Below are 26,533 nucleotides of genomic sequence, written 5' to 3'. Positions count from 1 at the left end.
TCTGCTTCATCAGGACTGTCAGGGCTGGACGCAGGCTGGGAAGGGGGCTAAAGAATAAAAGGGGAAGTCTAAAAGACATGTTTTCTCCACTAGAGGGGCCTGCAACATGTTTTCTCCACTAAAAGGACACTGCAACATGTTTTCTCCCCTGTTGAGACACCTTAGGAGACCATGTGACATGTTTTCTCCAGTGGAGGGGCATCCTTCAGCACCATACATCACATTTTCTCCACTAGAGGGGCTGGAAGGAGCTGCGTCATGTTTTCTCCAGTGGTGAGGCACCCCTGAGGACACTTACTATGTTTTCGTCACATTTTCTGAGCTGGAGCTTCTGATCACCTTCATCACGTCTGAGTCCAGTTGGGCTTCCACTCACAGCACCGTCCTACACACCGGACACTTGTTGTTTCTGTGGGACCCCAAACGATGATGAAGATGAATGGTGTTAAGAGTTAGGCTTGATAGAGTTTGAATAAAATTTGTTATCTCCCCTGTGTTTATTAGAGGAGCCACCTAAAGCAGACCGGCAACCTAAAATGTGTAAATAAAATAGGGCACAGGTTTAAAAAAAAAAAAAGTTATCCTTTCAGTGTAAAATTGGTGGAATTCAAGAGGGTTTTCTGAATAAAAGAGACACTTTACAAAAGCGTTAAACAGTTATTTTTTATTTTTACCATAAATAATAAAAATGACACATCTCGGTCACTACAAACAAACTTAACCCAAATATAGAACTATAGCTTCCTAGAAGCTAACAGAAATAAATAACAATATAAAAACATTCAAATCATCGCAAACACAACTGTGAATCCAGAACAACAGTGCTTCAGAGGAAGAATGTAGCATCTCTCCATTATCTGTTAAAATACATCAAACAAAATAAGCATGTTGGCTTCCTTAGTGAGGATAAATGAACCGGTGCTGCTGTCCCTTCCTATAGCCGCTAACTAGTACGTTTATCTTCCACTTGAGGTAAAACAAAATATAGATATTGGTTACAATCACAAGGTGCTCAAACTTTTCTCAAGTACAACAGGAAACAACATTTAACTTCAGCTTTGACTCTAAATCGCAGCTTCGGTGAATTTCACAATGTTGAAAAAGGTGGAATGGAAGTTTACGCGAACTAAGAATAGTTATTTAAGTTGTTTGATTGAACAAAAGCGTCTCTTTGCATTAGTGTGCAACAAACGTCGCTACCTTTCATCTCCTGCTACCCAGTTACCTGGTGATGCTAAGTAACAAAGTAAAACAAAGATGGACACCACCCAACCTTTAACCTCAAATCTTTAAAAACACACTCTTCAGGAGGTTGCATAATTAAAATATACTCTGTTTATCCAAAAGGAACAGGCTCAGTTATTCTGCACCCTGAAATAAAACTTAAAGTCCTAAAAAATACATATTTCACTTCAGTTTACTTACTTACAATATTTAAGATTGACTTTTTACAGGGTCTCCCGTTGTCAGCTCCGGCTTTGAATCCAGATCAGGGAAAAGCAGCAGTTCACTGATAAATCAGTCAATTTAGTAAATAATGAAAACCACAATGGGCAGAATTGGCTTTTAAATGAGACAGACGGTCGTGACACCCACTTTTTTTGTTGGGGGTTCAAATGGGTTTAGTGCAGCACTCACAGTCTAACAGTCACTGCAGACATGTCACATATGACATGAGCCCTAAATGTCTTAACTGTAGACCTGTAGAGGCCTTTGAGTGCTGACAGCAGCATTTCTCTGCCCTCTCTGATTGGTGGTTTTCGGCCTGTTTCACCTCTTTCTTGACCACCGACGGCTGTGGTCAGATAGGACCACACCCAACCTGAAATACACCTGTACGTCACCACCTAAACCACTGGAGGGCAGCAAAAACAGGACTTTCAATGGTGTTATGTTACTAAGTAGTTTTTTTTTTTTAGTGGATTTCACTGAAAAGTGTTTTATGTGCAAGTGAAAGAAAAGAAAAGTATTTGGGGGAAACACAGAATGTGTTGGAGGATGATTTAAAGGGTCACATTTTAAGACATCAGCACAAAATATTGGCAACTTTAATACAAAAACCAATACCGGCCGAGTTGTTGTAAAAATGGAGGATCCGCCCTTTTTGCTTTTTGGTCCGATCGGCCTCTGGCTTCACCACCACGTGATCTTAAACTCATAGATGGGCCTCTTGCAGTAGTAATGGTTGATAAGGTGCTTGTCACAGACGCCGATGCACTGCTGCTCGGCGGTGATGCCGCGCTCGGCCAGGTCGCTGACGATGCAGTGCAGCAGGTCGTACACGTCTGCCACCGCCTCCCAAGGTCCGAAGGAGACGTCCACCTCGCAGTGGTGCTCGAAGAGCTTGGCCTCGCTGTCCGAGCGCTCAAAGCGCAGAGAGTTAAAGAGAGGCCGCTCGTAGGGCGTGATTGGCATCTCCTCTTTGTAGACGCAGATCTTCAACTTGGCGAACCGGGCCTTTTTCTGCATCGCCCTCAGTTTGGCAATCTCCACAATACGCTCCAGATTGTCTGAAATGAAAACACATCACACTTAATAATACTGTTTTATATTGATTTTCAGATTTAGCAAAAACATAAACAACATCAACATCAGTAACTGAAAAAAAAACGCAATACATCAAACGCTGCTGTGTATAAAAAGTGAATTATATGTACTGAGCTATGACGGGAAATAAACAAATAAAAAGTACAAACAGACAGAATCAGAAAATGTCTTCCAATGACAAGGACGTTTTTGTAACAAAGACTGTGAAGAAGAATTTCTTGATTTATGATTTATGAAGAGTTTATTTCTCCAGAGGAAGAACAGCTGATATGTATGATATCCACATGCTGAGGTCACAGCAGGACACACCTTTGAGCCAGAAACACAAGAATTATTAACAAAGATTTGGTGTCTGAATTAAAGAGATTTTACATTTATAACAAATGTTCTCTGGAGGGAGGTAGGTGTAAAAGAAGTACTTTAGTACGTTTCAGGATGACTCATGCAAGTCTTGGTCTGATCTGTTGACCTGAATGTTACCGTTCCCACATCGGCTTCAGGGGATCAAAAGCTGAAGAGTCAGACTGCAGCAATAAAACATAAATCTTTAAGATGATTCTGTTAAGAGATTTGGCTGAGACCATAACATTTTCCAGTCCTGACAGGCTCAGGCGGCTCCCGTTCCTCCTTGAAAGAGACCCTATAAAGCAGCGAATTTGAAAAAGTCTTGATAGGGAATGTTAAATCATCTCTAATTTGCTCAAATTAATATTTATTCCTGTTTTTCAGCTGCTGTGTTTTGTTGTACGTAAATCAAAGCTCGACTTGCGTATTAACAATACTGACCTAATCTGGTGTAAAACATGTACAAATATGTGAAACAATTCCCAAACTGAAGAGCCTGTGTGTCCCGTGTACGGTGGGGGTGACCCACCGACAGCCAGCCCAGCTCTGTGTTTGCATGTGCTCCTTTTCTCATCGTTGGTGTGAGATCAAAACAGGCTGTCAACATTAATTACGCTGCCACACAACTCTGTTTCTGCCCTCTGAGCAAACGAGAACTCAATTTGAACTTTAACTTTGAGCTATTTTTAACTGTGGCTACAAACGCTGTCGTTTTAGATCAAATGCTACCAAACAACAGAGTGTTTAGTTGATCCACCACTCTTTGTTGACCCTTTTTACAGCAGAAATGTTGACTTGCCAGAGCAGGAAAAGCACAGGTAACATTACCGATGGCTCAGATCCCACATTGTGCCCTCTATCTGTTAATTTAAGTCGTGTTAATTAACAGTGTACTGCCAAAGCCTACTGAACTACTGAATTCATGCTGCAAACACGTGAAGATGTGAACTGTAACTGGATTCTATCAGGCTACTAAGACTGTAATTATTTAGTTCAGAGGCAAGTCATGTGCCAAAACAACATCCAGAAACAAATACGCTTCTTATAACTCTTGCTTGAGAATCATCTTATTTAAGTTTTCTTCAGCATCAAAATGATAAAATAATCCGGCGATAGTTCGGGATGAGTGTTAGTACTCAATACCTTCAAGGTATCGACCAAAGTAATCCAGTACCAGAACTCCTTTACCTGTATCACTTTAAAGGCCCTGGTACTGGTTTTGGGGCTGGTATTGGTGCTACTATTAGTACTAATACTGGCACTGGTATTAGCATTGGTGCTGCTATTAGTACTGGTATATGGGTTGGTATTGGCACTGATATTGATGCTGGTATTGGTGCTGGTATTTGCGCTGGTATTGGTGCTGGTATTGATACTGGTATTCTCATTTTTCAAACGACACCCAGCCCTGGTGACAGTTGTCTGTACATTTGTGGGTACAAACAGGACCAGCTAACAGCTAATTTGCCAAAATGTGACCAGATAGAGGCTAAAAGTAAGCTGAGCTCAAGTTGTCGCCCACAGCTGACTGCACCGACTCCACAGTCCACGGTGTCAGACTGTGAAACCATTAGTGCATGGACATTAACGGCCGTGCTCATCTCAGCCTGTGAGGTATATCCAGATACCTTTGTAGTAGGGCAGCAGGTCGAGGAAAGCTTGTCGGACTTTCTCCCCCGTGAGCGGCTGAGTGTCCTCCAGGCTGTCCAGCAGCGGGCCGATGGAGTAGTACTGAGCCTCTCTGTGCACCGCTCGCACTCGGTCCCTGTGAGGAAGCTCGCCTTCCCGGAGAAAGTTCAGGATGTCCCTTTGAATGGAAACAGCATCACTAGAACAAATCCACACAAAACTGTGTGTATTCTACCCAACGAATCCTGGTTTAAACTCAACTCGGCTGTGACGTAAGAGGGCAAAACAGTTGATGGCAGGATCATTGAAGTGACTGGTGGTACTAAACAGATCGATAGAAAATAGGCCTTTATCACTGGTGCTTTCAGCATCCTGGGGATTATTAAAGTAATTCTGATTCTGATTATACCACTACCCCAATAAAGAGGAAACAACTTCTCCATTTCCCCTTTTCCTGCTGTTATCTGCTGCTACGTCTCTTCTCCGTGTTTGAGATGCCAATTGACAATTCAGAAGGTGTGGTTCTCATTTCATTCACCACAAGTCTGCCCTCGCAGACACTTTCAGAACACTCGTCTGATCTACATGAATCACACCAATGACCTACTTTGGATTTAAAACTGCAATTTTTGCAGAAAGGAGACAAGTTTGTGCCGCTGAAACTATCTAACTTCAGTCTTCTCACATATATACATACAAACGTCTTTTGCTTGCCTTTGGGGCTGCGACTAACAATTTATATATTTATCAACTGCAAAAGTGGCGGTTGGTTTTGTTTTCACCTTGTGAGTCTGTGTGTGTGTTTTATATGACAGATTTCGTCATATCACATCACTGATCACGTCACTGCCGTCCACGGAGCAGTCTTTAAGGTGAGTTCAGCTATAGTCCGAACAACGGTGATGGATGTGGAGGGGAAGGAGGGAGGCCCCTGACCTACATTCGGTTTTAGTCGTGGATCACTGTATCCCAGTTTCAATCAAACATCCAGCACAAACCTGAAAATACTTTGTATATATTTCTGTTTTTAAATGAAATATTTAATCTAACAAACAGGAGCAGATTCAAAGCAGCAAGATGTTCCCCATCAGCGGCCTAATTTAAGAGAAACGTAAGAAATGTACTTTTTACTTTTATACTTCAGCACATTTCAGATCTGGTATTTTTTCACTTCAACTTGAGCAAAGAAGCTGAATCAGTACTTCTAATTTTAACTGTACTTTTTTTAAAGTATCTGTACTTCTGCTTGAGTAATGAGTGTGTGTACTTTTGCCACGTGTTATTTCCATACCTTGTAGCATGTACACTCAGTATGTTCATGTCTTCTTATCTTTATTTAGCTGTATGTCTTTATTTGAGCCTTCCTGTGTTGTTCTCAGCACTGTGTGTAGGTATATTGAGAAAATGCCTGTCTAGATCAACACGCTTGGCCAATAAAGTTGACTGATTTGGTTTTGCTTCTCTGCAGCAGAACCTGGAGGGATTGTGACGACAACAGAGGATGAAATGAACGCAGAATAATACAGAGAACTCTTGGAGTAAAAACTGCTGCAGTGACTCACACAACAGCAGCTTAGCAAGAAGATTTATTTTACAGCAAGACAATAGAGTCAAAAACACGGAGTAAGTATCCCAGATGAAAAGATTCTCCCTGAGTGTTCGAGTACATCTGCAGTGGGCCGCCCCCTCTGAAGTTTTACTTTATTTTATTACTTTAAGTAGTTTCATATCGTCCCTGACCTGACTCTTTGTGTTTAAATCTTTAATACACACTTCTTACATAAGTCCCACATCTTCACTCTGCTTGCTGTCACATTCATATTTAAAGCATTTGCTTTTTAGGGATGGTTGTGTCGGTCCTCTTAGTTTCAGGCTGAAATATCTTCTTGTACAGACATTTATAGTCCCCAGAGGATGAAGCCTACTGACTTTTCCTCTAGCGCCACCACGGGGTTGACATTTGTGGTTTTGACTGAAATGTTTCAACATTTATAGGATGGACTGCTGTGAAATCTGGTCAAAAAGGGATGTTTTTATGGTCATATCTTCAATCCAGTCTGCTTGTGAGCATCTTAGCATTGCGGTTGTTAGCACGTAGCGCAAAGCAACCAGCATCGTGCCTATTGGCTATATTCCACCGAGCACGCCTGCATTGCATTGTGGCCATGACGCGACCGCCGCAGCTGATCGTAGGCTCTCTAGCTTGTGATTACACTCAAAGCGCCATTTTTCAGAAGCATCCCAGAAGCTGCTCTCCACTCTGCTACTGTAAAAATACACACCCAGCCTATTTTTGATGGAAGATGCGGACTGGCTGCGTCAAGGAGTACAGAGCACACGAGCTGGGCAGGAAGTCAGACACAGAAATGGCACAGAGAGTCCGATCAGTTTTCAAAATAAGAGACCTCTTTCAGTTTCACTTTGACCTGCTGTCTGTAGGCCACAGCACAACAAAGTAGGAAATACCTACAATAAACACAACTGCAACAGACAAAATGAGAAAAGTAGCCTGTTTGCTCGTGTTCGAAGCACAAAAATCAAGGGAAAATGACCAAATCAACAAAATTTGCGCAAGTCAACTAATCAGCCAAATGCTCCGCTCCTGAAACGCTCCTAGGAGGTTATGAAGCTGCACCGGGGCCGGCACAAAACCGGACCGCAGCTGGAGCGTGACACACATGTGCAGCCTCACATATCTAACATGGCTGGAGACTCTATTGTGTCTGTTTATTCTGCCTCCTCTGCATATCCTTAACGTTGATTGTGTGTGATATGCAACTCTTTGTACCCTGTTAATTGTTTTGTGCTGCAGGCATTACACTTGTTTTGCACAAAAACTATTCTCTTAATTCTAATTTGTATATCTAATTACATAGAATTTCATTTGTCCTGCTTTAGAGCCTCATGGAAAAGTTACAGATCTGAGTTGAGTTAAAACTCTGATGAGGTTCATGATAGAGGGACAACCCACACAGCTCATTATTTTTTTCAGATGGTTTTCAGACTCCACATTGCCACAGACCGCTTCAGAAACTACGTCTATCACCCAGTTTTAATATCATCACAAATATATATTGCTTTAGGCATACATGCCAGCCGAGACTCAACGGTAAGAAAAGTGCAGCTGCACAGAAACAGATATGTAAAGTAGTTTACAGCAGTAGAAGGCAGAGGGACCAATTTGTTTCATAGAATACCTGACTCATGGATACCTGTCAGAATATAATGAGTTGCCATCAGCAGATTTAAAACCACTTTCAGATTGCAGAGTGTGAGAGTTAAAAATAATAATAAATTTGTGCACACCTCCTGCTCTCTCTTCCTAAATCCAACTATATTAAATCATTGTGACAATGATGTCGTCTTCTTTTGTTCCTCTAATGAATCAATAGCAAATCTATTGTTTATAGTTGATAGTTAGCGCTACTCACCCAAAATAGGTCCCGTCCCGATCGATGAAGTATCGTCCCTCTGCGTCACGTGGGATGTAATGTCGCCCGCTGAACATGGCGGCCAGCATGGTGTCCTCGAACCGCCGCAGCGTGGACAGGCGTGTGGTGAAGTATGTGCCGCCGACATTCAGAGAGATGACCTCTGGAAACTGTAACATGAACATTTACTGCTTGAACAATACTTATTTTGACAGGCAGAACATGTAACATTGAGGCTGTTTTACTATAAACAAATACCTGTTAAAAGATAACTCTGGTATTTTTAAATCTGGGTTAGAAATTACTGTTAGGTAGAAAAAGTTTTGGAATTGGTCCAGTGGATCTTCTCAGCCGGCTGCCGCAAACAGCCTACAGTGGTTTTCTCATAATATTATCAAATTCTGCTAATGTTATTTTTTATATGCACCTATTTGGTTCCTTACATGTACATGCAATTGTTCTATTAGTATGTAGTCACAGACAGTAGTTTCTCTTTTAACCTTGTTTGTTTATCTATTTTACCTTAATTTGTACTGATGGTGCCGTCTGATTGGTGGCTTTTCCACGAGCTGTGGGCACATATACATACAGTACTTTGTCTATAATAATGTCACCTGATGATAGTCTGAACTGATCAATAATAAAGTGTAAGTGTTTGACAGTGTGCTGGATTCTTCCTCCTCACAAATTATAGGACTTGAAGGGCAATTAGCTATATAACCACTAGGATGCACTGTGGTATGACCATACAAACAAGTGCCTATGTTGTTGTTGTTGTTGTTTCATAGACTGCATCCACTAAGATCAGCCAGACCAAAGTGAATTTTAAAAAAAATGCTCATTTAATACCTCTTTGGATTATTCAATGAGCTGTGAGCAGCCTGTGTGAGGAGGTACGTGTCCGACCACAGAAATAAGAGGATTATTCTGCTGTAGCCATATGTTGATGCTCACTCATTAACACAAGTCATGTTACACAACTGCCAGCCAATTATCAGCTCAACCAACCCCTGACCCCTGTATTAATAGCCACACACAGCATTCATACTGTGCTGTACCAATATTACTAGTGTTGGGCACTATAAATGGAAAGATAAACACGGCGAATATGACAATGACTCAGTTTAACTGACTATGTACTCGTACATTTACTCAAGGAGTGGGATCTAGTACAAATTAGAGGTACTTGTACTTTACTTTGGTCTTTTCTTTTAATGTCACTACTTCTACACAACTACATTTCAGACATTTAGAGGGAAATATCATATAATATACATTTTATTTCTCCACATTTATTTGACAGCTTTAGTTACTTTGCAACATGTGAAAAGGCAAAAATGTACAAGTACACTGGAAGCAATTAGTCGGTTAATCAATTGATCGGTCTACTATTGGCAAGTAAAGTGATTTTTCATACAAATGCGAGTGGTAATTTCTTTTAATATCTTTAACATTTGGACTGTTGCATTGTGAAGGAGTCAATTTGGCCTCTGGGCCGCTGTGATGGCATTTTGCACTATTTGTTGAAGCAAAATTGTTGTCGTGGGAGTGCAGGGCCAGGAGCGGACAGCATCAGTGAAAAAGAAGAAGAAATGCCTGCACACTCGCTCCACACCACTGAAATGTTTTAACACTGACAACATTTCGGTCCAACTTGGATCTTCATGTGGTGGCGTGGGGGCGGTTGTGTGAGTGTTTCTACTTCTATTTCTCACTATTTGAGAATATTTAACAGTTAAATAATAAATTATATTAACAAAATCATAGTCAATTAGAAGCAGTCTTAAACAAAATAGTTCAAAATGAGCTCCACCACAAGCAACTCAGTGAAATTCTGCTTTTACATGAATGCATGAAGAACAATAATGTCATGGTGGAACATGGTGCAGCAGTCATGGGGACATTTTTCTGCACTTTTTTTGCAAGTTTAAATAAATTTTCCTGCTTACACACTTTTACTTAGAGAGTAACTTTCAATAGAAGACTTGTATAAAAATGTTTCACAGTGTAGTATTAATACTTTTTTAATTATTCCACATAATAAAAGTACAATCACTGACATTTCTAACGTTACTGTCGCTATTTTGAACACTTCTCTGTTATTTACTGGAGGAATGAATCCTATTTTTACGTGGACATCTAAGTGCTAATGTGTGCTGTGTTTGAAGCTAAACACTGGTGTTTGCTAGCTTGTTCTGTGCTGGTTTCAAGCGGTTTTCCCCCGTAAAAACAGACCTGTACGGCGGCCTACCTCCTGCTCCTGGGTGCTCAGGGAGGACCGGAGCGGCTTGCCCAGGGTGAAGCTCGGTGCTGGGGAGGCCGGCTTTCGGAAATCGTCCTCCGCAGAGTCCGAGCCGGACATGGCATCGCCCGGTTTCTCGGTGTCCCCCGCGGCCGAGAACACCACCATCACTCTGGGCAGCGGCAGCGTCCGCCGCTCCTGGATGAACCTCCTGACCCGCGTCGTGGCGGCGGGCAGCGGGCTGAAGGACGGAGGCTGCCGGTCCCTGCTGCAGCCGTCAGAGCCGTTAGACCCGCCGGAGCCATTCTGCTGCATGCGCGCGGCGAGCCAACCGTCGGCACGAGCCAGCGGGTGACGGCACGAGCCACAGCGCTACACTGACCGTTAATTTAAAAATAATGATAATAATTTAAAAAAAACAACAAAAAAATAAAAATAAAACAAACAACGCAGGAGCGGAAGGTGGGGCGGAGGCAGCTGCAGGAACACACGCCGCCCTCAGAGCGAAAGCAGAAGTAAAAACGACCCCCGGACTTTAATTACATAAAGTCAAACTTTTAAATAAAGAATAATTTGAATATTTGATTCGAAGCTGTCGGTTAGCGGTCCAGAACAGGCCCGTGAAGGGGTTCGCTCTCGTACGTGCTGTGACGCGCCATTAGAAGTCGACGTCATCACGTCAACGCATGGGAATCGTAATAAAAGTCCGAATGTCATAATAATGAGTAAATAAATGGAGAAATCAGAAACTATTACCATGTTGTTTTATAAATGAATTAAAGAAAAATGTTTATTTGCTAGTGTAAACTTAAACAAACCAGGAAGTAAGATAAGATAAGATAAACGTTATTAATCCGAGGAAATTTAAGCCAAATGTGAAAGGAGATTGTTAAACTGCACTATATAAATAAATTGCACATGATATGAATATGAATAATGAATGAATAATGAATGTGCAAACACACAGGTTGTCAGTATGTTGTTTGACTGATAGGATCTCAGGGTCAAAGTGTAGCCTTGTTGTTTTGTCTTGTGTTTGTGTTGAGGTGAAAAAGGTGAATATTCCCATGTAAACTATTAATGTAAAGAATTAAGAATAAAGAATAATAATAAAAATATATAGATAATGTCTCTAAGGAAATGTCTTACATGGTTAAACTTGGTTTATTGACAGGTTTTCTTTAAAAGGGCCATCAGCTCATACTTGACAGCCAATACCACAACTGTGTCAACAGCTGTTACAATTTCCTGTGTTTTCACCCTTTTTTTTTTGCCATCCCTTTGGCCCGCTTTCTATTTGTTACATAGGTGACATTAAGTAAAGGACTTTACTCACTTTACTCATTTCATCATTTGTTTGATCCTCTACGTGGAAACTATTTATCCTTATACATGTCTATGTTTGTTTGCTTGTGGTTATCGTGCTTATAAGATATAAGATAAGATAAGATAAGATATTGCTTTATTCCTATATTACACTTCCTTGAAAGAAAAAATAGGCTACAGACTTCAGGTCTCACTAGTTACCATGGATACAGCGGCCATGTTGTTGACCCATTTTACACAGTTGTACCATCTCAGGACCATTTGGCTAAATCTAGAGCATCACTTCCCTTAATGCCAATGAATGTGTATCACCTATGATCTATATATAGGCTTACAGGTAGGCTGGTTCAGGTACCGCTGGTTCGAAAACAAAGGCTCAAAGGCAACTTTAACAATCTGGCGTGGAATGAGTGCAAACGGGTTAAATACTGCAGGGCTGGTGAGTATAAATGGGAACAGGTGAGCAGGTGGACGGGGAAGGTCATGTGACTGGGTCTGGAGGGGAAAGGGGGTCACACATGCACACACACCACATAGAAACCATACACTACATAATATGAGTATCAAAATATACACCTGTTTTAGATGACATTCAGTATCATTCATCCAAAACATTTGAAACGTTTCAAGGTTGCATGGCCACATGTTGTGCGACAGAATCAGACAGTGAATCATTTGTTTTTACAAAAAAACCTACTCGCTTCAGTTACTCAAGTCTCCGCACCCTGATTCACGCTATAATGTAAATAAAGTACATTTATCTGAGCTGCTCTACGATTCACACTGAACTTGAATCTGAATTTCAAACCCTAAACAGAAAAAGTCAAGCAAGATGAAACCGTTTAATTGCCTGCAAAGGTCACTCTAATGTTTAAAGCCTCTTTAAACCCCCCGAGGTATTATTTTATTAGAGCTAATGTGAGCGCTACTGTGAGCTATGATTAGCCTGGATGAAGCTTCAGGTATGAGCATTTGTCCGTGGCCGATCCCTGCCCCTTGGTGACACCCCCCCCTCGACAATACAATGGATAACAATAGCAGTTTTATGGATGATGAAGGTGGGTGTGAGGTGTTCGGTCTCTATATGGCAGGAATACCTGGGATTTTGATCCACCCACCCATTGTCTAAACTTAGCCCAGGTGGCTGATGCTATAAAACAGCAGAGGGAGACTTGGACATTATCTCTCAGGAAGTTAAGAAGAAACTCCTCACCATGGTAAGACTGCTCTCCTTCTCCTTCTTCTCCTTCACATCCTCCTTTATTTGTCTCCTCGCCTTGCTCGTGCAGGCCTCTCCTCTTGGGTTGGTGGCACATGGACTCGGAAAGACTGACCAGTTTATGTCTGAAACTTTAAACCCAACAGACCACACATAAGGACTGAGGTGCAGCATTACTAAAATCTAATTCAGGCATACATAAAGCTAAACACTGTAAACATTTCTTATTAGGTGTTGATATAAAATCTGCAGTGGTGGAAGAAATACTGATCTTTTTCAAGTAAAAGTATAGTATGTAGTAATACCACAGTGTACAGTAAAGTAACTTATTATGCAGAATGGCCCTTTTCAGAATAACAAATATTATATTATTGGATCATAACTATTGATGCATCTACTTAATATTGCAGCTGATAAAGGGGTAATTAATTTGAATTACTTTATATTCTGCTAAATAAGGCTTATCTAATTTAAGTTTATAATAATATGTCATACTATACAGTATACATTGATTACATTTTATATTAGTAATATGAATCTGCAAAGTGCAAATTCCTTAAAATTGAGTTTAAGTAAATCAGTAAAATAAACTTACAGCAGTGGGTTTTAATCGTCTGGTGACTCTTACATGTCGCTGCCGTTGAAATTAAGCCAGATACATAAATAGATAAAGCTAAATGCCCTCGTTGGAGCACTGTCTTTTCACGCTATGCAGCGAGATTAACACCCGTCCAATAAAAGACAGACGGCAGAGTGAGTTTGTGGTTTTTATTGAAACAAGGATCAAACTAAAGGTATTAAAAAAATGAATTACTAACATTTTAGTAAATGTTATTTTGTGCCAAATGATCCCCAGGAACAGATCGACAGTAAGTTCTCATAGGAAGTACAACAAAATAGGCTACACAGCAGTTAGCCAAGCAGTAACAGCTATCTAACAACACATTAGCGCCAGACAGCTAGCATAGCGGCTAGCTTGGTTCGTAGTAAGCAGATCGGAGAGAAAAACTGAATTCTACTCAATCACACAGTCACAGTTCAGAAAAAAAGCTGAATTAAAAGGAGTACAAACAGATAACGCTGCAACAATTGAAGCTAGGGAGAAGCTAAGAGACAAAATGGCCGACGTTATAATGCCAACTGTGGAACTCTGCCGGGTGTGGTTGCCATAGCAACAGGGTTAAAAAGCGGCCGTCAAATGAAGGCGTCAAAAACACTAAAACACTAACGGCAGCGCGTCTCACTTTGATATACGACCGTTATCTCTAAAATTCTCCCATCAGGCACCGAAGAAGGTGAAGAAGAAGACGGCCGAGGCGGGCTCCAACGTGTTCAGCATGTTTGAGCAGTCACAGATCCAGGAGTTCAAGGAGGTGAGCTAACGTCTGCTACATTTTTAGTAGCCATAAATGTGTAAAGTAGACACCTGCTTTAGGTTTTCACACCAGCTGCAGAGTTTAAGACACTTGTCACACTTATTGATAAAAATAAATAAATATTTATAGTCATACAGCTTTTACCCTCTGCTTTCAGCCTTTATGCTAAGCTAGGCTAACAACATCCTGACTCCAGTTCATACCCAGTGAGGCTGATATGGAAAGCAAATTAATGTTTGTTTGTTTTTTATCTATTGAATGTTGTTTGCAGACATTTTCCATAACAGATGATTATGGTGCAGAATATAAATCATGGTTATAGATTAAACTAAATAGTTAAAATACAGCTCCATTACCTGATAGAGCATTAATTCATTGAGTTAGTAAAGTCTTCCACCAGTACCTGTGGTTATTACAGTGTCAGCTCTAGTCTATTTCCTGAATATTGGCTCAGCAGCGGTGAAAATTAGGTAATAAAGACAATGACGACAGCAGGTTAATGTTTTTCAGCCATGAACTATCAGGCTGCAGGTTGCAGGTGTGTTGAATAATGAAATAAACTGCTGTAGTGTTTGGTTCAAGTAAACAATGAGATCTCGATCGTGTTTCTTTCTCTCCAGGCCTTCACCATCATGGACCAGAACCGAGATGGTTTCATTGACAAAAGCGACCTGAGAGACACATATGCTGCTCTGGGTGGGCTGCCTCTATTGAAGCTCACTGTACTAATCAGGGTTTGAGTCCTGGGTCCAATGGGCTGCTGGTCGAACTGAAATTGATATACACTTTTGCAAAGAAGTCAGTTTATAAAGACATTTTAAAAAGTTATGTTTATTTTTCTTTTCTTTTTAAGCATGAAGACAGGGGAAACAACTAGCTGCACCTCTAAAGTTTGCTATATTAGCGTGTCATATCTGTTTTGTTTAATCTTTGAAGAAATGTAAAGATTTATAACAATTCTTAGGTTTTATGTGGGTTATGTGGGGGGACTATTTCTTCCTGGAGTCTCTCACCGTGAGGTTGGAAGTCATGATTTTCAGCGTAGCAGCAGATAGTTCGATCTGACCACGGTGTCTGCCCTGGTGTAGGTCGTCTCAATGTTGGCAATGATGAGCTGGATGAGATGATGAAGGAGGCTTCTGGTCCTATCAACTTTACCATCTTCCTGGCGATGTTTGGCGAGAAGCTCAAAGGTTAGTAAGGATATCTGTGACCTACAGCTGGATTATTTATATTGGATGCCTATAAAAGTTGTCTCTTGATCTGAACTCATCTTAAATTGAACCCCTGCTAAACTGGGCTAACCAGAGCATGGTGCTTGCTTACAGAAGAACATACTTCACCCTCATTTTCGTTCACCAGTACCATTACACCACCTTTTTGGTATTAAAGCTGTATTTGTGAAACACCTTTCATCATTTAGGAACTGACCCAGAGGAAACCATTCTTAATGCTTTCAAGATCTTTGATCCTGAAGGAAAAGGCTTCCTGAGAGGAGAGGAGTAAGCATTTTCTACCATTGTCACCACTGTTAGTGCTAACATGTTGACAAGCATGTACATCTAAAGTAACAAATTATCATTTTCCTTTCACAGCATCAAATATCACCTTATGTCACAGGCAGACAAGTTCACTGAGGATGAGGTAATGCACAGCCTCTGTCTTGTAATTCAAAGTCCAAGATATCAGGAATTTCTTATGAACAACATCTTCTTGACATCTGACTGAACTATAAAGCAGTTGCACATCTATATTAAATTACATAATCCATACATTAAAATTATTGCAATCGCTTTGGTTGATTTTAAAGCAACTATACGCAGTTTGTTTGTATCTGGTTTCACTTATAAACCGCTCCAAAAATGTAGCACTGCAAAAATATATATCTTCTTTTCTTAATTAGTGATCTTTTGAGAGAATGGAGAGAGTCAGGCTAGCTGTTTCCAGACTTTATGCTAAGCTAAGCTATGCTAAGCTAAGCTAACTGCCTCCTGGTTGTAGCTTCATATTTACTGCTCAGGTATGAGAGTGGTATCAATCTTCTCAGGCAACACATTTAGCATCAAACCACAATGTTGGGGTTTTAAATTGGAACTAAATTGTGATTCACTATTTCAGTGTTTTAATATGATTGTCATTATGATTATAACATTTTGGTCATTATAATCAAACTTCAAAATCTCTCTAATCCCATTTCTTACTGGACGTCCCTTCCTTTAGGTAAACCAGATGTTCACAAACTTTCCCCTGGATGTTTCCGGCAACCTGGATTACAAGAACCTGTGTTATGTTATTACCCATGGAGAGGACAAGGAGAAGGAATGAAACACCTCAAATCACCCATCAGCCCCGTGGGAGAATCTTCACATCACATTCTGTGTTGTTTCAACCACAACTTTAACAATTAAAGTTTCTTTCGAGTCCTAATTTTTAACAGTGTGGGTTATTTGCCATATTTATTAAGAACATTTAGGTTACTGAAACCACAAAAAACAAGAAAAGGAGAGGATCTATTATCTGTTGGAGCACTGAGAGAGTTTTTTCCAGAGAGAAATATAACACAAACCAAAATCCATATCACAGTATATCAACCGCGCCCGTGACTGGAGGCCACCACCAGCCACAGAAGTAGTAAAGAGACAAAACAAAACTAAGATCAATAAGGTGAAAAAGATTATAATCTAGATAAGCAGTCGGTGGTTCAGTCAGATGCTGATTTATTCACTGAGTCTGTTGCTTTCGTCACGTAAAGAAATATTTCCACCTCAGCCAAGTGTAAAAAACATATTGCAATATATCATTTTTGGTGTTTGCATTAAAATATGTGATTTAAAGGTAGTTTAACCACATAAAATCACACATATTCCAGAGGCTACTATTCTACACTAGGCTAGTTAGCACTTAGCTCGTTAGCCTATAAAAGAAGACATGCATGTTGCTCGTTCCCTCCATTAAGATTTAAAGGTTATGAGTTATTAGGTGTGATAAACTCTAGCTAGCTAACTAGCTAAACGATAAATCCTTCTCACAAGTTAGTTTTAACTAGCTGCAGCCTGTTTTCTAGTTCTTCTTCTGAGTTTTTAATGCTTTTTTTTTTTTTTTTTAACACAAATGATGCATGTCTATGGTTTACTATTATGGTGAGTTCAGACATAAAAAAAGATTCTGGTCTTAACTCAACTTGGACCAAACATGGGGGTTAGGTTGTTACTTGAATTTAACTGTGCAAGTGCTGGATCAGAGTGATGTTTTCGTGTCCACTTCTAACCGCACAGAGGCTGTAGATGTGTGCTTCGGGGAGATCTTCTTTGCCTCGAGCGTGACGGATGTGGCGAGGTGTTGAAAGAGGAAGCACAGCTTGTGTTGCTACTGCTGTCAAAAACTGGAGAATAATGACGGCAGCTGGATCACAGAAGGTAAAACACATCATATAAGAAATCTAAATGTTTAAATGTGATTTAAAGTATCATGTTTTTGTTCTAGTTAACATTTTCCTGAACGTGAATGTTTGACCTGAAGTTGGATTGATTGAGTTCTGCTTGCAGCACTTGTGGGCAGATAAATAGACAAACACATGTGACCAGAGGGACACAATGATGACTTTAAGCCATTTTTTCAAATTAAATATTTTATTTGGGTCAGCACGAATACCCCACAAATAAGGAAAGTACACTTAAGAACAATTTGAAGGTACTTGTGCTTAACATTTTTATTTATTTTTTTTACTATAAGCTACTTTATTCTTCTACATTTCAGAGGAACATGCATTTACATCCACTGCATTTACCTGACAGCTGTTCTTAAAATATTAAGATTGTTCAAACATGCAAAACATGAGTCTAAACATTTAAGGAATGGAAACATAGTTTGTTTATTTGTTAATTGTCATTGATTTGTTGATTAATTTTCATTGAATCCAGCAAAGACTTTAAGTGTAAAGTCTTTATTTATACTGAACAGAGTACTTTGTGTGTGGGCAGTTAATGAAATAAGGCAGTGACAAATTTCCTTTCAATACACAAAAAATGACACTAAGTACTTTTTAAATATGTACATACATGAATATTTACAGTGTACACACAGCTGACCAGCAGGAAGTACAGGAGACACTTTTAAAACTATTTTAGTTTCATAAGTGCAATATATAAAAAATACAAAATAAGCTTTAGAAATAACACTGTAAGATGTTTTTAAATACTGCTTAATATTTATAAGGTACTTATGAGGGTACACAGTAAGAATTATGAGATTTAAAGATTTTATGGGTCACATGCAGGTGTTAAAAGGCTAAATGGTGTGTGCTGAAGAATAATAGAATAATAAAGAATAAAAGACAGACGTGTGTAATGTACGTATTAAGATGCAGTTTTTATGTTTGCAAAGATGTTCATTTTCAGTTGTATTATGAGATTTAATTTGTTTTTAAATACACTCTGCTGCCAGTTTATTACAGCTCACTAAAATTAATGCAGTTTGATTCAACAGTCCAGCAGTAAATACTCCTTTCATGAAAGTTATAATATTTAACTTTTGTTTAAACAGTTTTAGAGAGGCGTTAATTTCACTTTATGGTAATTTTGACACATTTAGTTTGTGGGCCTGTTGAATTATACTGGGTAACTATATTGTTTCTAATATTCAGTCAGTCTGAAATAATATTTCCATAGCCTGTAATGGATAAATCAATACTATAGACATATTATCTGTCTCAGTACTGTTATCTTTTGTTTTCTTTTCTTTTTTTTTACCTCTGGAAAGCTTCAAAATACAGAGACACACACAAAAGGAAAATATGATGCTCTCGAGAAACTGACACTGAAGACGTGAAGCCAAAACCACACAGAGAAGTGTTAAAGCTGAAGGACTCTATGAGAATAAACGTGATGTTTTCTCGGTAATCTTGTGGACCTGTGAAGCCCTTTGAGATGATACACTGCTGATGATGATCAAGGCTCTAATGTTAGCTAACATGGGCTACATGAACTGGTTACTACAGTTAGCAGGAGGCTAAACTATTAGCAACATTCAACACAACCATCATCGGCCTCTTTCATAATAAATCTACGTACACAAGCTAACAGGAATATTAAGTTAGCAGCTTCAGTCTCAATCATAATTGTCATCCTCATGCCGTCGTATAACTTATAGCTTGACTCACTGTAGCCTACACAACACATGGATGTTACACAAGAGGTCTGATAATAACGTTACGTGACATTCATGCTACAACAAATCGCAGAATCACATTCAGATATTACAGGAAAATGAATTTAGCAGCTTGGTCGTGAAGTTTCTCTTCATCTCATCATTTTTATTGTGCTTATGATCCTTCTTGTGTTGCTTTGCAGCGTAGACAGTTGTTGTCAAAGCTGGAAGAGCTATGATATTTATGCAGGATTATTAAATCAGGCTTCCACCGACATCTGAAGGGACGAGCGCACACGTTGGTGTTCGTAGAACAGCCAATAGGACCGCTTTCTCTCTCCGAGATGACCAGTCACAGGCTAGATCTTCTAAAGCCTGAAAACAGAGCCAAGCGGAGGTTTTCTCTCAGAGTACTTTTAATATGCTGAAAGGCCAAAAATAAACTTCTATCTACAGCGTTAACGTCCTGGAGAAACCAATCGGAGTCCAGACCTATTTAGAGTGCATTGTCCAGAGTCAGGGAATGTTAGGATTTTGAACTGAGGCGGTAATAAACTGTGATTTCATGCACATGAACATAGAGAAAGAACCTGCAGTGTTCAGATGTGCTTAATATGTATTATTAAGCGAGTGAATACCTTTAAACCAATTACATTCTAGTCAAATACTGTAGGTGGTTGTTAACTACTGAAGCTGGCAAGTTAACCACTTATTAGCCAGCTGGGCTGGTGCTAGTGAGTCACAGTAACTCTCCATGTTCTCTGTGTACTGAGCCGGGCATTTAACTCTATGGATTGTACATTATTAAATTCAATAAAGAGTTAGTAAGAGGGAAAAGAGCTCTCCAAGTGAGAGAGTTAGCTTAGCTCAGCCGCTAATGAGACGATAAGTTCACACAGTTTGTTCAAAAGACATTTTTGTATCACTGACGCCTGCAAACCACTATAAGTGGTTCTCTGGCTCGTCGTCACAGGGGAACTATGGCTGGTGGTTTATCTTTAAAGGTGCTTCATAGTCAGATGAAAACCTTCATCAACTAAACTAAACTAAGCTGAAGAACCAGAGAACCTTTTAGGGTCTGAACAGGTTTAAATTTTAGATGCTGACATGACTGAGCCTTCATTGTGCTTTTATATTTGGATTTAATGTCATTTAGACCAACCTGTGGAATCATTTTATCACATTAATCAGCATTTTAAATCTTGATTAAATGTGTGTAATTCATATCAATTCATCCGTTGCATAGAGCTCTCTTTTTATTTATAGAGATTTTTTTTTTTTTCAATTCATCAGATAACAGATTATCATTTTAAGGTATAAATATGTGCAGGAAGATAAAGAACAGTGGACAGAAGCCAAGAGCAAAACCAACAACTACATCTGACACACACACACACACACACACACACACACACACACACACACACAAGCATCATTCCTATGTTTTTAGGCATGGACAGGACACACCAGGCCAGGTAGAAACTCTATACTAATGGGAACTCCCTGCATCTGATTTTAAACAGAACTGAGCGTCGAGCTAATAGAGCGGAGGGAGGAAGTCTTACAGGACTAATTTGCTGTTAATTCTGGGTAAGTTAAGCCTCTTCAAAACATGTTGATGTAGCAGCTGCTTGAAAAAGACACATGGTGAAAAAGAAAAATGTTTTGGGGTGAACAGCGAGGTCACGCTCAGTCTGAGCTAATGTGAATATTCAGTCTTTATTTAACCTAGATTCAGCCAAACCATTCAAGTAAAACCGGACTCTTTAACAGACCAGAAACCGTCTATTTTAGCTGTGACTGCTGAAGTCCTACACTTACTAGACCTACTGTATTCTCATTGTGGGGGTTTGTGATGCTTCTTAAATGGCAGCGTATGTATGTTAAGTTACATCTACAAGCGGCAAGTTATGATTCACTTTTGGTTTGGCCAAACCACATCCTGTGGTTGTTAACAGGAAAACAGCAGCCTCTTCACCCATGACAGAGAACCTATGTGCTGATTGGTGACCAGTAATAATTAATATAACCGGAATAACTTCTGTTAATGACTTAAACATTTGAGCTGGTTCTCAGTGGTTTAACTGGACTGAATCAGCGTATCAGTGCACTCTGAGAGCTGCTCGTCTCTGTGTCTTGTGTGTCTTCAGGTATGGTAGGAAGCTCCAGTCCGGTGGCTGCAGACCTGGCGGTCTTGTCAGTGGTGACGCTGATTCTGCTGTCACTTCTTTGTCTGAGATGCAAAAGGAAATCCAGTAAGTACGCTTCTCAGAGGCCGGACCCGTGTGTGTGTGTGTGTGTGTGTGATCTGTGCAACTTACAGTAAGAAACATGTTCACCAATTACACAACATGTGCCGCATGTAGACACTACAAAGTGATGAACACGGCTCAGACATGTGGATCGTGGCCATTGTTTGTGGCTCATTAACTTATTGATGTTGGATATCCATGACTGGTGATGGAAAATGAGCTAAAATGTATGTTTTATTGGTGGTAAACCGTGTTCATCTCTTTTTAGTGGCCCCTGAGAACAGTTTCCGCTGTCGTCTGTACGTGTGCTTCCCTGCTTCACAGCATCTTTTCTAAATGCTGCTTCATGTGTTGTCAAACTTTTTTTTTTTAAGCTACAGTGCGTGGAGCTCTCTGTAGTGTAGTCCACTGTCGTTTCAACTTCATTCACACTGAACTTTTTCAATTGCTTTTTCAGTCTGGGTGAAGTGGGTCGTCTGTTATTATCAGTAGAGCGGGGGGGGGGGGGGCATGAGTGAAAGTTTACGCTCTTAAAGTACTGAATGGCAACAAAGTTCTTATGCGACCTCATGTGATATGAAAAGAAGAATTAAAGATGAGAATCTGAGACATAAAACATGAAATAGTGCATATAACTGTGTGCAGTAATGTAGACAAGTAGTGAGACAAGCACACTGAGCAAGTGGGGCGTCAGTGTTTTACCAGCATGTCGAAGTCTTGATGGCCGCCTCACTCTTCCTCTGAGCCACAGCCGCCTCATCTCTCCCCCATCGACTACACGCTTAGACTCTTTAGCTTCATTTTCAAGAACTAGACGGAGCCACACTGACGAGAGAAGAACAGCGAGAGGGGGGGGGGGGTCGCCTGAACACCACGTTTAGTTTTTACCTTTAGCCACATGACAGAGTTCATTTCACAGTGCAGTATTTAACGGCACAGGACTGAAAGAGTCGCCATGAAAACATCGATCACACTTTAACTGCTGTGTTGTAGGAAAACTAATGACTAATGTTTGTTGTCACTGAATGTTTCTCACTGCGTTATATAGATAAAAACAACAAGGTGAAAAGGCTGCCATCATAGAGAGGGATGAGAGGAGATGTAGAGATAATAGAGCTCGATACGCATCACTGCAGGTTGTTTTATTCTGTTTTTTTGATTTTCCAGTGTTTCAGCTCAGTTTCTCATAAGAATATTTAAAAAGCACATAAAAGCAGGTGGATGGAAACACACCTCACTTCTGATGATCCATCAGGCGTTTTATCTGAAGCACCGCCAGGCTGATCAGTCAGAAACCACAACGGACATCCACAAATCAACAAACCTTCTGGTTTCTAGTTTTCACTCTTTTAACTGGTAACTTTTATCTCACTGCTGTGTGTCTCCTGCAGAGGTCATTCACGAGGAGCATCAAATATACAACCCGCAGATGTTGTGAGTATCAAGTGTTTGCTCCAGCTTTGACCAAGAGAATTCAAGATAACAATATTATTGTGGTGTGTTTTTGAAAATAATCATAATAATAACGTAGTCAGCTTCATCTTTACTTTGTTTATGGTGCAATCTGTGTGTTTTTTGCACTCAAAATATGAGTCTGTAACTATTACTATACTAAAGAGGTCCGTCAGATTGTAAAGAAACATATTTGGACGAGAAAATAAAGCAGTAAAATGAAGGTTTGTTAAAATGATTGTTTAATTATAGAGCACATTTAAATGACTTCATTTGCCGTCTTCACAGCCAACGTGGGGGGAGTCTGTTTGCTGTGATCCAATCAAAAACAGGTAAAGTAAATCAAACCACAGGCTCAGGTACTGTCTGCTTGTTTTATCTGCCCACCTTTATTTCATGAGCCACGTTTAATGACCATATTCTGCCTTTTTGCTGTTTTATTTTGCAGTCACCAGAGGCAGTCAGATCATTTCTACCACGATGTGAGTATCTCTGTCTCTTATTAATTCAGCTCACAGCAACTCAATCAAGCTCCTTTCACAGATGCACTCTGAAATGTTCAGGAACGTTTCCTGCATGGGGTTCATGTGTGAGATCGATATTCAGGGGAATCTGTGAGGCCTCAAAACCTGTGAATGAGCGCAGTAACATCGCAGGACGAGCATGTAAATAATGACATCCATCTGACGAAGGAGTGAACCGATCACAGCCGATCTCCATTGATGACGTTTGTAAATCTGTGACTTCTTCACGACTTCTTTGCCTTGTCAGTAGGCTCACTGGAGGTGAACTCGTCCTCGCAATTTAAGTGGACGAGGTCAGAAATATTTCGATCCAGATGGAGTCATCACAGTGATAAATCTACTTTTCACTCTGGGCTGAGTTTGCCAGTTGTACTTGAAACACACTTCATTGAAAAGCCTTCATAGAAAATGTATGTGAAGCCACTGTTATTTAATAATGATACAATCCTTGAATAGAAATCTATAAAACCATGGAGGGTTTCTACTTTTGTTTGCATGACATCATCGCGAAGGCCAGAAATTTTCACTCAATGAGTCCAGTGTCCTGTTCTCATCTTAGATTAGCACTGCTTTTCTATAATGTGACATAATCCAAAAACATCTTAACTAAACTAACTAACTAACTAAATCTACGACTTTACATGTTTTTTAGTGAAACTCATGAGGACGTTTCTCCAGGTGAGCTCATCACGTTCGAGTGTAATTCTATTATTAAGACTTTCACTGTTTACTGAACAACATGACAAAACATTATTGTGCATAAATCCATCACATGTATTACAGCTGAAATTGATGAAGCGTCAGACTATCAAAATATCTCTGATGGTAAGTTTGCTTATATAATCCACAATAAATACATTCATTTATTTTCAAGTATTTGTAATTTTTCCACACATATTTATGATTATTTAAATGTATTATTGCTGCATCCTTGATGTGTTTCGTGTCCCTGCAGCTCAAACAGGAAGCATGGAGCCTACATATGTGTGAGTGTTTAAGCTCTTTTCAGACACTTGCTCATTGAAAATGAAAAATATAAAAATACAGGCAATGTATTGGCTATTTAAGCAAATACTTCTAAGCAAATAATTCTGCTATTCAGTATTTTTTAAATGTTTTTTCTTCTTTCTTCTTTTAGATATTTTGTGAATTAATTAATTTGCTTGTATTTTATCTATTTGTATGTGTTTTTTTTTAAAGTTCTGTGCATTTGGCTTTCAGGGCCACCGTAGTTTTTGATGTAGTGGACAGAATTACTGGATTTTGTCTAAGAAAAGACTAAATAATTATCACAGCAATGAACTCTTTAGACTGGGACCAGAGTTCTTGTAATAAAGTGGATTTAGTGTGAGGTAGCTCTTTTAAATAGATATGTTTTGAACATGAACTTAGCTAAGCTTAACTATAGAGGTGGCAAATCAGAAAACAGAATAAAACTAAATGAAAGATGAAATAAAACCGAATCATTTTTGTTGTGCTCATATTTTTACAGAGATCCACTCCCGATCTCAGTGTATGAAAACGAAGAGCTTAATAAAACGACAACTGGTGAGTGTTTTGACATGTTTCCCCCTAAATATGCTGTATACAGTGAATTAAAAAGACTTTCTCCATGTCTACAGCTTTGTTCTTCTTCTTGTTTCTATAGAGACTCAGGGTGTCTATGCAAACATAACATTGCCAATGAAAGAAGGTAAGCTCATACACAACACGAGGTGGTGATCAATATCAGGCGCTAAAGCTCCACTCACTAAATCTGCTGTTTGGCCAAACAGACGACGACGACTACGTGAACAGTGAGTTTCTGGGCCTGAGTGTGAAGGAGCAAGAAGACGGTGAGTGTCGTAAACATTTATTCATCTAAGTTATATTATAACTTAGATGATATATATTAAGTTATGTTTCTTCTTCTACTCAAGCAGAAGACATCGTGTAACCTACCTGAGCAAGAAACGACCCTACAGACTGAATGAGCCCGAGCAGAGCTGCAACATTTAGCCCATTAAATCGATTAGTGGATCAGGATTTCATAGCTGATTAATCATTTAAATCGAGTTAAAAAGCCTCTCAAATGTGAAGATTTGCTGCTTTTCTCAGGTTTATGTCGTTTTAAACTGAATATCTTTGGATTGTTGAGTCGACGTCCTCTCAGGAAAAGTGTGATGGGATTAATAGATTAACCCTTTGATGCACAACATATGCACACCCCTTCTAATACACAACATGGGTCCAAAATGACCCACATTCATTTGTGAGTGTCTCTTTGCTGTGTCTTTTGAAATCAATTTATTTTATGATTGAATATTCCAAGTATTTTTTAATATCTTGTTTTTGATTAATACAGGTCATTTGTATTTGTAATTTCCTGTTAAGGATTATTAAAGTATCTATCTATCTATCTATTATCCATTTTCCTTTCTTATTTTATGAACAAAAATAGGTTTTTGTATTTTTACATCAAGTTTACACACATGGGTCAAAAAGGACCCGTTTATCTAAGTATGATTTTAAATCAAATGACTTCATACTATAACAATAATTTGCTTCAAATAACCACTTTAGCAGTGGTTTGGGCCAAGCAATTATACATTTAACATTTTAAACATGTTTATTTGTCATTTTGTCACACACACACATACCACTGATGGCTATTGAACTGAACTGTCTCTGTAGTGTAACTATTGTGATGTGGTGAATGTGACCAAACACAGGTGAGCCTCAGGCTGGCCACAACAAAAGGCCACTCTGAAATGTGCAGTTTTGCTTTATGGGGGGGTCAGAAAACCAGTCAGTATCTGGTGTGACCACCATTTGCCTCACGCAGTGCAACACATCTCCTTTGCATAGAGTTGATCAGGTTGTTGATTGTGGTCCACTCCTCTTCAAAGTGCCAAGTTGCTGGATATTGGCAGGAACTGGAACATGCTGTCGTAGACGCCGATCCAGAGCTTCCCAAACATGCTCAATGGGTGACATGTCTGGTGAGTATGCTGGCCATGCAAGAACTGGGATGTTTTCAGCCTCCAGGAATTGTGTACAGATCCT

General features: G+C 39.6%; 3 protein-coding genes across 3 annotated transcripts; 2 read left to right on the top strand and 1 right to left on the bottom strand.

Annotated features, from left to right (window-relative positions):
* Nucleotides 1-711: 711 nt before the first annotated feature.
* kctd7 (potassium channel tetramerization domain containing 7) lies at nt 712-10,793 on the bottom strand. The gene is made up of 4 exons (XM_070843815.1): nt 10,204-10,793; nt 7,953-8,122; nt 4,521-4,699; nt 712-2,510 (listed from the first exon to the last, which is right to left on the bottom strand). The coding sequence occupies exons 1-4, from the start codon at nt 10,507-10,509 to the stop codon at nt 2,134-2,136; spliced, it is 1,032 nt and encodes a 343-aa protein (XP_070699916.1). The 5' UTR covers nt 10,510-10,793; the 3' UTR covers nt 712-2,133.
* A 1,931-nt stretch (nt 10,794-12,724) lies between these two features.
* myl10 (myosin, light chain 10, regulatory) lies at nt 12,725-16,542 on the top strand. Its single transcript, XM_070843192.1, has 7 exons — nt 12,725-12,737; nt 14,023-14,112; nt 14,736-14,811; nt 15,204-15,308; nt 15,539-15,617; nt 15,711-15,759; nt 16,336-16,542. The coding sequence occupies exons 1-7, from the start codon at nt 12,735-12,737 to the stop codon at nt 16,438-16,440; spliced, it is 507 nt and encodes a 168-aa protein (XP_070699293.1). The 5' UTR covers nt 12,725-12,734; the 3' UTR covers nt 16,441-16,542.
* Nucleotides 16,543-17,497: 955 nt separating this feature from the next.
* Nucleotides 17,498-25,887, top strand: LOC139213257 (uncharacterized). Its single transcript, XM_070843915.1, has 12 exons — nt 17,498-17,531; nt 21,411-21,515; nt 22,904-22,946; nt 23,253-23,296; nt 23,413-23,446; nt 24,141-24,166; nt 24,272-24,313; nt 24,444-24,474; nt 24,981-25,036; nt 25,137-25,181; nt 25,264-25,323; nt 25,411-25,887. Exons 2-12 carry the CDS (start codon nt 21,413-21,415, stop codon nt 25,422-25,424), a joined length of 498 nt encoding a protein of 165 aa, XP_070700016.1. The 5' UTR covers nt 17,498-17,531; nt 21,411-21,412; the 3' UTR covers nt 25,425-25,887.
* Nucleotides 25,888-26,533: the final 646 nt, after the last annotated feature.

This window comes from Pempheris klunzingeri, chromosome 14 (genome assembly GCF_042242105.1).
Source record: "Pempheris klunzingeri isolate RE-2024b chromosome 14, fPemKlu1.hap1, whole genome shotgun sequence".
NCBI classification, from domain to species: Eukaryota; Metazoa; Chordata; class Actinopteri; order Acropomatiformes; family Pempheridae; genus Pempheris; species Pempheris klunzingeri.
Note: the sequence above shows the minus strand (reverse complement) of the source record. Positions and strands in the feature narration are given on the sequence as shown.